Source organism: Myotis daubentonii, chromosome 10 (genome assembly GCF_963259705.1).
Source record: "Myotis daubentonii chromosome 10, mMyoDau2.1, whole genome shotgun sequence".
Classification (NCBI taxonomy): domain Eukaryota; kingdom Metazoa; phylum Chordata; class Mammalia; order Chiroptera; family Vespertilionidae; genus Myotis; species Myotis daubentonii.
The window spans coordinates 59318254-59327388 of NC_081849.1; the positions used below are offsets into that span (position 1 = coordinate 59318254).

The 9135-nt window shown below is 46.7% G+C and overlaps 1 protein-coding gene across 1 annotated transcript; it reads right to left on the bottom strand.

Moving 5' to 3' along the window:
* Positions 1-1363: 1363 nt before the first annotated feature.
* Positions 1364-3625, bottom strand: TWIST1 (twist family bHLH transcription factor 1). Its single transcript, XM_059712495.1, has 2 exons — positions 2540-3625; positions 1364-2022 (listed from the first exon to the last, which is right to left on the bottom strand). The coding sequence occupies exon 1, from the start codon at positions 3182-3184 to the stop codon at positions 2582-2584; it is 603 nt and encodes a 200-aa protein (XP_059568478.1). The 5' UTR covers positions 3185-3625; the 3' UTR covers positions 1364-2022; positions 2540-2581.
* Positions 3626-9135: the final 5510 nt, after the last annotated feature.

Genomic DNA, 9135 nt, shown 5'->3' on the forward strand with positions numbered 1-9135 from the left:
CAAATACACCCACACATAATTACTTCCCCATCTCATTATTTGGTAAAGGACTACCAAAAACCAAAAATTACTTCCCCAAGCCTTCACTCATCTTTTAATAGGAGTAAATGCTATCAGCCTCCTATGGTAAAATATGGTCTAAACTATTCAGAATAAATTTACAATATTGTTAAGTCAGCATTCTGTGAAGGTGTGTGATGAGGGAAACAAAAAACCTTTGGCAATATAATAACCTCAATCTGAGCTGAGCAAACTCGGTCTGTTTGCATTCATACTTATCTGCCACAGTCATTGTTTGAATTAGGCAGAAAGGTTACTTTCCAGTTTGAAAGTTTTTCTATTTACACTTGAATGCAGTAAACTCACTGTAAAAATTATGAACGAAGCAATACAAACTTAGCATTTCTAATAACATTAATGATAAAAGCCAGGATTTTCCTGGCCCAGAAATAACCAAAATAAAATAAAAATCAAATACCATTTGTCCCTGTTGTTTTACATAACTTTATCAGATTTCGTATAAATAATGTTAACAGGAAAAAATTTGGTGTAACTTTGAATAAAATGTTTGCTAATGAACTGACTAGAAAATGAATAGCTATAGCATTTAAAACTGTAATTGTCCCAATCGTTACCAAGGAAACTGAAAGTTCATGTTCTTTGTTAATTGTACCTGACGCCACATGTTCACTATATTTAAAGAAGGCACATGCCTCCCAAAGGGATAACATCAAAATGGGGAAACAGTCTTAACTTTGGCTATCCCTTTGAACAAGCATGGCACTAATTCCATTTTCATTCACGAAAGAGGAGTTATTAGGCAAATTACTTTACAAATGGAATTCTCTTTCCTGCTGAATTAAACTTCATCATTTTCTCAGCATTTATATTCACTGAGATGCGTATTTAGGTTGATAATTTTAATAGCACTTTATGCATCCTGTCAGTGAAATAAATTCATTATCTAAGTGAGAGTCCTCACAAAAAATGATAACAATGCAAGACAGTAATACGACAAAATAGTGCTGGCCTCATACTGCTTATTTGCATTTAACTGTTTTATAACTGCCTCTTCAAAATATAAGCAAGAGGAGTGGATAACAAATTTCAAGTTTTCGCCGTTTGGGGACCTGATGCGAGATGGAGAGATGCTACTAAGCCCTCTGAACAACAAACTGGAATAATAATAAAGCTGTCTTTCTAAATCACATGCCTGTACCTGTCAGTAGCTAGTTTATTTGAGTTTTTCATTCCTTTGTTTATATTAGTGCCTCCTCCCTCCTGTGTGCCTCCAGAGTTAAACAAGCAGGTCTTTATCTCCAACTTAATCCTAAGCTTTAAAAATATAGACCAAACTCTACGGTTATTAAAATTTTCAGTCATATTTATTTATTGCAGAAAAATAATATACAAAGATATTTACAAGACAATCATAAAAATATGAATGCATTTAGACACCGGATCTATTTGCATTTTACCATGGGTCATCAATAAATAAATAGAATGTTGTTTTTTGTATTTTAAGGGTTTTTTTTTCCCCTCAGAGGAAGAATGAAAAAAGGAATTCACTGACTGTGATTTTGCAAGTCAGTTTGATTCTAGCATTTTTATTTCTAAAGGTGTTCTTAAAAATTCCTCTGATTGTTACCATTTTAAAAAGGAGAATGTCCACAATGATGCCTTTCCTTTCAGTGGCTGCTTGGCACGACCTCTTGAGAATGCATGCATGAAAAAACAATAAAAACATTCTTCGTCATAAAAAAAAAAGGAACACAAACAACTGTTCAAACTTCTATCAGAATGTAGAGGTGTGAGGATGGTGCCGCTGCCCGTCTGGGAATCACAGTCCACGGGCCTGTCTCGCTTTCTCTTTTAAAAGTGCGCCCCACGCCCTGATTCTTTGAATTTGGATTCTGCTCTTCTAATTTCCAAGAAAATCTTTGGCATATAGATTTATTTTTAGTTATCCAGCTCCAGAGTCTCTAGACTGTCCATTTTCTCCTTCTCTGGAAACAATGACATCTGCAAAAACCCAAAAGGGGGTAAAGTTGGTTATTGTGTAGGTCTCTGTGGCTGTTTGCTAAGAGTAGGGAGCCCTGTTCTTATCACCACCACCGAGAAATTACGCTGAACAACCTGGAAGGATTTCAGCCCAAGGGCAAGAGGAAGTGGGTGGGCGGAAAGGAGGAGGTGGAATTTGGAAACATATCGGTTGTAAAAAAGAACGAAAACTTTAAAGCCAAAAGAAAGGGAGGCGCTGGCCACTGTCCTTACCCATGACCCTTGACTCTCTCCGTCTCCCCTCCTGTCTGTCACGCACACTCACCCACACGCACACCTTCCCAAGGGCGCATCCCTCGCTCCCTAGCTTGACCGAACGGCCTCCAGGGACGCCGGGGGAGGAGGTGGCGGTACCAGGCGGGGTGGGGAAGCTAGAGGATAGCGGGGGAGGGCGAGGAAGGCGCGGTGGGCAGGGACCCGCGGCCTGGCCGTCGGTCCTTCTGCCACCTGAACCGGGAAGGGTGGCGCCGGTCCTTACCTAGGTCTCCGGCCCTGCCGAGGGGGTGGGGAGCTCCGCCTGCTAGTGGGACGCGGACATGGACCAGGCCCCCTCCATCCTCCAGACGGAGAAGGCATAGCTGAGCCTCTCGTGGGCCACATAGCTGCAGCTTGCCATCTTGGAGTCCAGCTCGTCGCTCTGGAGGACCTGGTAGAGGAAGTCGATGTACCTGGCCGCCAACTTGAGGGTCTGGATCTTGCTCAGCTTGTCCGAGGGCAGCGTGGGGATGATCTTCCGCAGCGCGGCGAACGCCTCGTTCAGCGACTGCGTGCGCTGGCGCTCCCGCACGTTGGCCATGACCCGCTGCGTCTGCAGCTCCTCGTAGGACTGGGGGCTCCCGCCGCCGCTGCTGCTGCCGCCGCCGCCGCCCGCGCCGCCGCCGCCGCCCGCAGACTTCTTGCCGCGCTTGCCCTGGGCCGGGCTGCCCGGCTCCTCGCCGCCTCCGACGCCCCCGCCCGCGGCCCCGCCGGGCCCCGAGCCGCCGGCTGCGCTGCGCCGGCTGCTGCGCCGCTTGCGCCCCCCGCGCTTGCCGCTCGCGGGCTGCTGCCGGTCCGGCTCCTCCTCGCTGTTGCTCAGGCTGTCGTCGGCCGGCGAGACTGGTGAGCTGGACACGTCCTGCATCATCTCTCGGGCGGCAGCGTGCGGCCTCGCAGGCCCGGGGCAGAGGGGCGGCCCGGGGAAGAGGAGGAGAGCGGGCGCCTCAGCCCGCCAGCTTCCCCCGCGCGCGGCGCCGGCCCGGGCGGTGCGGCGGCGGCCGAGGAGGGACGGGAGGAGGGACGGGGAGGATCTCCGCGGGGAGGGCGCGCGGGGGAGGCGGGGAGGGAGGCGCGCGGGGGAGGGGACGGTGTGGATGGCCCCGAGGTCCAAAAAGAAGGCGCCCAACGGCCGCCCGCGCACCCCGCGAGGCCTCCTGGAAACGCGGCCGGTGCCGGCGAGCCCGCGAGGTGTCTGGGAGTTGGACGAAGGCGGCCGACTCGGAGGCTCTTATATCTCCGTGCGGGCGGAAAGTTCGGGGGCAGCGGTGTCATTGGCCTGACGTGGGGAGGAGGGACTTTGCGAAGTTTTATAGGAAAGTTTCCGTTTCCAGCCCCCCTTCCCCATCCCCACCCCCCTTCCTCGGGGTCTAACAATTCGTCCTCCCCAAACCATTCAAAGCGGACCGGGCCCCGGCGGCCGGCCCCTGTGCCCGCCTCCTCGCTGCCCCCCCTCTTCCCTCCCCGCGCCCTCCTCCCGCGGGCGGGCTCCGGCTATTTTCTTCCGCGCCCGAGCGCGTGGGCCGCGCCCCCGCACCCGAGCGCAGCGCCGGGACGCGCCGGAGGGACCTTCGCGGCCGCGGGGGTCGGTCCCTCCCGGAGCGCCTGTGACAGCAGCGAGGGCCGCCGCCTCTGCGCAGCGGGGGAGTCTCCCGTCGCCCCGGTGCCCTCCAGGTCCGTGGGGCCGGTCGGGGATTGCCGGGCGGGGGGCAATGGCCAGCACACCGGCCACCGCGTAGCCAGTTCAGTGGTCAAGTAGACGGGCCCGTGGAGTCCCCGGGGCCCAACGACCGCGGCTGGCCCGGAGGTCCTGGGCGGTTCTGGAGACGTGGCCGCGCCGCCGGGACTGCTGCTCCGCGCCCCGGCCTGCTCTGTCACCCCGGCCCCAGCAGCATCCGACGCTTTCTCGTTAACAGTGACCCAATGGCCAGCTCCCCAACACCCAGGGGACGACTCCCCCGAAGGTGCTAGAAAGAGGCAGAGAAGTCCGTTCCCCCTCGGAAGGCCGCCCTGCCCTGGGAACAGGCAGTAGGGCCGGAGGGGGGCAGCGCCTCATCGTCGTCGCCGCGGCCCTGCTCGCCTGAGCTGCCCCCTTAAGGTGGAGGGCCATTTCGTCCCCACCCCGTTTCCAAACGAGGCCTCGCGTGGTGACCACGAAAGGTCGACTCCAAAGACCGTGAGATGGGGGTTCAACATCGCCTGGACGTATGGGGCTGCCGGCTGAGAGCCTCCTTCCCCACCCCCATCCCTGGAGGTCCATTGGTCAATTGTGCTTTCTGCGCCCCAAACGCATACCAATTGCTTGGACACGTTGACATTTTAAGCATTTCAGTCTCATAAGACAACAACAGAGACCCCCAGAGAGGGTGTTCTTGTAGAACCTGGCGAATTGGAAGCAACAGCCCTTGGTGAGCTGGTGACGGGAGGGAAGCCGCCATGGAAGGGAAGTTCATTTTTGCAATGCTAACATGCTTTTTCTTCTGTTTTGGAACCAGCAGGGATGGAATTACCATTTCACGTTCATGCCTTGCGTTGCAAAGCAAACGAGAGGTCAAAAGCAGTAGTCGGTTGGAGGAGTCAGATTTGGGGGGTGCCAGTGTTGAGTGCCCTGGGCTCAGATCCCCTGCACAGGCCTAGGTAAACTCATGCTCTCCCCGGTCTGGACTAGGGGGGTTGAATTTTCTCAGCGAAGCGGCTCTTTCGTGGCCCTACCGAGGGTCTCCTCCCCGGGCAGGCGTCCTCAGGAGGAGGCGGGAGCCCAGGCGACACGCGAGCAGGCCACGTGGCTGTGCCCCGCTGAGGCTCTCAGCTTTGGTCCGGGAAAACCCAGGAATCTGCAGCGCCTGGGGCCGTGAAGGGCTCAGCCTGCTGGGGGAAGTGAGGGCAAGAGGCAGCCCTCTCTTGGGGGGCTAACGAGGCTGTGCTTTCTTGGGAGTGGCCACTTATGGGGGTTTGTCTATCACCATTTTTACAAATATTCAGAAACAATGACCACTGCGTGCTCTCTGGCCTGCCTCCTGAGTCACTGCTTTACTTTAAAACCAGTGCCTGTCTGAAAATCAAATTCGACTTGACCTCCACTTAATAGTACTCAGGCATGTCTCCTTAAAACAAAAGGCACTCTGATAAGTGACCCTATGTTTGCATCTTCTGCCTGGAGGACTTTATCTCTTGGAAGCAGAGATTCTGCCCTACCTCTCTACCAAGTGTTCTTCCGTGCAAATCTGAATTGAGTATTCTCTGCAATTCTTATTTGAAAGTCGCTGCTGAAATCTTGAATAATTTCTACCGTTTACTATCTTGGTTTTTTTTTTTTATTTATTTAAGAGATCAATCTGAAATCTTAATTTTGTTTTATTTTTTTCCCCTTTAGTTGAATTCTCAAAAATAAAGAGATCAAATATTTGGATGCTTTCCTTTGTGGCTGTGGGTAAGCAAGACAGGCAAGTGTGGGCAAAGTGTAAAGAAAACCATACCTGACCAAGGGGAATTGGGGTGGAGGTTCTGGGAGCTGAAGATGGGGGCAGAGAAACGGGCCCAAGACAGCGCAGCAGGCAGGGATCATTAGCCAGCCGGACTTGCAGAGTCATCAATCTCTAAGACTAGTTCTTAAACAAGTGAGCCCAGCCCTTCCCCAGGCACTAAACTTCTAGAGGATGAAGAGCTGGGGGCCATTACAGGGACCCTGAGGGCTGAAGCAAAGCTCTGGATGACAGAATTCTTAGAAGAGGGTTTAAAATGAATGACCTAACTAGAACCATCCCAGCACGAAATCTTCCTGACCCAGTCACAATGAATGACTTCAGTTCTGAGAAGAAATTTCTCTTGAACTCTTCCAAAGAGTGGAGTATGAAGATGAGACTGGTTTCTGATTGTTCAAAGGTTACCTTTTGAGCAGAAGGGTGTAGCTGTGGGATGAATTATCTCTCAGAATGTCTGGGGCTGGACACTCCCTAGTTTGCAAACTACAGTTTCCTGATGGGATTATCCATCTCACTTTGCTCATTCATCTATAGCTATATCCTACCTAACATTATATCTAACAATTTTCTTAGCTACTCTTAGAGTAAAAGCGGGGTCCCTTATTATGCGCTGAGGAGGCAAATGTTGCATACATTGTAAACGCAATAATAACGATAACTTCAAAAATACTCAGTTTAACATATGAAAGCTAAGTTTTAAAAGCCTAATGTCAAAACGCTTAAAAAACAGTCTTTGAAATTTCCCTTTGAGCCTGAACTCAGCCTGACTTGAAAAATGTAAGTGAAGCGTTACCTTCTTTGGCAATACAGTATTAATTGCAATTTAATCTTTTTTTGCCTAGTTCTACAACTGAAAACAAAGAAAGTTTTCCCTTTGCACTGGATAATCAAAATGAGCTTTGTTTTCAAACTGCAAACTTGGCATGTTTGCAGTCCTGCCTGAGGAATGTGTGCAGTGTTAAAATTTTTAAGAAAACTGTTAGAAGTAACAGAGTTAGGAATCTCATACTGAGCATATGCAATAAGTGTGTATGTAGCTATATCTTTAAAGTTTGAATATGCACTGGCATTCTCTTAACAACAGACACTTATAAATAATTTTAGAGAAGGAAAAGAAACACACATACACACTGTGGATCTCTTAGCAAGCTGGTAAGTTTTGCTATTTTGGGTCTTGCACAAAAGATGAGTAATTGAATCTGTGTCTACCCTTTCTCACCAGTCTTTGGATGACCTACCACCTGCTTGTTGGCTTAGAGTTCGGTGCAATAATTTCTCCGAATTGCATGAATGAAGCACAGGATCATTCACACAGAAGGGTGCGCAAATTGGAAAAGGCTGCAGTGAGTGGATCTCAAATGAGGCTGCACACCATAGATTCAGTCTGGTTTAAGTGAGAGGATTTATCAAAGGGCAATATAAAGTTTGTGTCAGCACAAGTGATTTTGATAACTTTTGTGCAAGAGCAGATTCGTTCTCTGTGACACAGGTAACCTTAATGATGTTTGAACACCTTGCCCTAACTAAGGAGTCATTCTCTTTCTCTTTTACTGATAGGCTAATTCATGAATTTAACTGATTCTACCTTTCTCTTTCTGAATTTCTTAAAGAAAAAAAAAACCGCGAAGTTAGAAGGAACTAAAATGTGAAGCTTGCAATCCAGAAATAAATTGGGAAAAAAATAATAAAGCCCAAGAGATTGAGTTGCCAACACCTCAAATGAGCAAATCAGAATTTCAAATAAATATTAATTTTTCAAATATCTGGCATTGCATCACTCAAAATGAGGATGAGATAAGGAGACATAACTTGCCAGACTTGTAGGGAGAGAAGAATTAGGGTGTGGAAAAGTGTGGAGTTTTGAAAAACCTTCCCCCAAACTCTTTATTCCCTTAGTCTGTGCCCATCTTTGCTGCCAATTAATGATAAAATGCAGTCTCACTTTACTTATTTCAAAGAATTATGGCAATAATTGAAGAAATAATGAAAGAAAGTCAGTTATTCATAGAGGTTTTTATCATGGCCACAATCTTCCTACATCATATGCATTTTTACCTCCTTTTTAATCATCTGATACTCCAGCAATTTAAATATAAATCAAATGATTTACATTCTGTGTTTTTCCAGTTAAATTTCCCTTTCTCATTACAACTTTCATCTCTCTTCACTTCAAGGAGTTTCCTTTTTTCTCTAATGGCTTTTACTGAAGTCTTAAATCCTGTATTCATAATTTGGGTTGATTCTTTCTTCAGAAAACATGTTGTTTTTGCTAGTGACCACAAGAGGACACAATTTCCCAGAGAACTTCGTTTAAAAAAAAAAGCTTGTGGAAGAGGAAAGCTAAAAACATAGCAAAAATACTACACAATCAACGAATGTCATTTTAGAGATGTCTAGTTGATTTATGTCACTTTTATTAATTTTTAAAAACAAACATGAGTTGGCATTCAGGCTATAGATTTTTCTGGAAAAGTTAATATGTATTTTTTATTGTAGAACATAAAAGAAAAGCATACATTAATGAAAATATACTAAAATACCATTTTAAGGGATAGTGTTTATTTTACATTAGCAGAATTTTGTACAAACTCTCACTGACCAGGAATTTTATTTTCTTAACTTTAGAGCCATGTTTGGCAATGTAAAACAGTTTTTAAAATATATATGATCATTCCAAAATGCCTTTGAAAGTTTAAATTTTTAGTTTGGGCGTTTGAAATGCCTTTACATTAAAAAAGTTACATGGAAATTATGTTTTATGTTCTGTCAATTAATTTTAATTCACACGGTAGGCTAAGACCTAAAATTATGTTTCCAAACATATAGGAAAATAAGATATTTTAAAAATATTGACTCCCAGTACTTTCCCAGAATTATTAACACAGAATCCTTTACTTAAGATTGTCTTCCTTTTTACTACTACCTCTCAAAAAAGGTTTCAGGGTCTCTGATTACTTTGTAAATTAAAGTAAATTAAAATGAATAATGTCTTGATATTTTTCTGGAAGAATTTTATAGTTCTGGTGGCGTGCCATGACTAACTGAACTGGGGCATTTTGGGTTCAGTTGGAACCCAATGCTTTTGTTTTGCATTCGTGTTTTCTTGCAGATAAATTTCTCATCACTTTCTCTTATCCCTGCTGGAGGGACTGAGCAATGGACCAAAAGACCTGGGGGAAAAAAAGAGGAAAAGACAAGAGAGAAAAAGTAAAAATAAGGAAGCAATGAAGAGAGAAAGAATCTGGAGAGAGGGTAAAAGATGGAGCTGGAGCAAGTGAGCAAAAGGGAGTAGATGGAGAATAAGAGAATGAGGCTTGATATGCAGGAGGAATAAAAGGCT

What these genes read in the sequence shown, in the direction of transcription:
- TWIST1 (XM_059712495.1), bottom strand. Translation starts at nt 3,184, where the DNA reads ATGATGCAGGACGTGTCCAGCTCACCAGTCTCGCCGGCCGACGACAGC.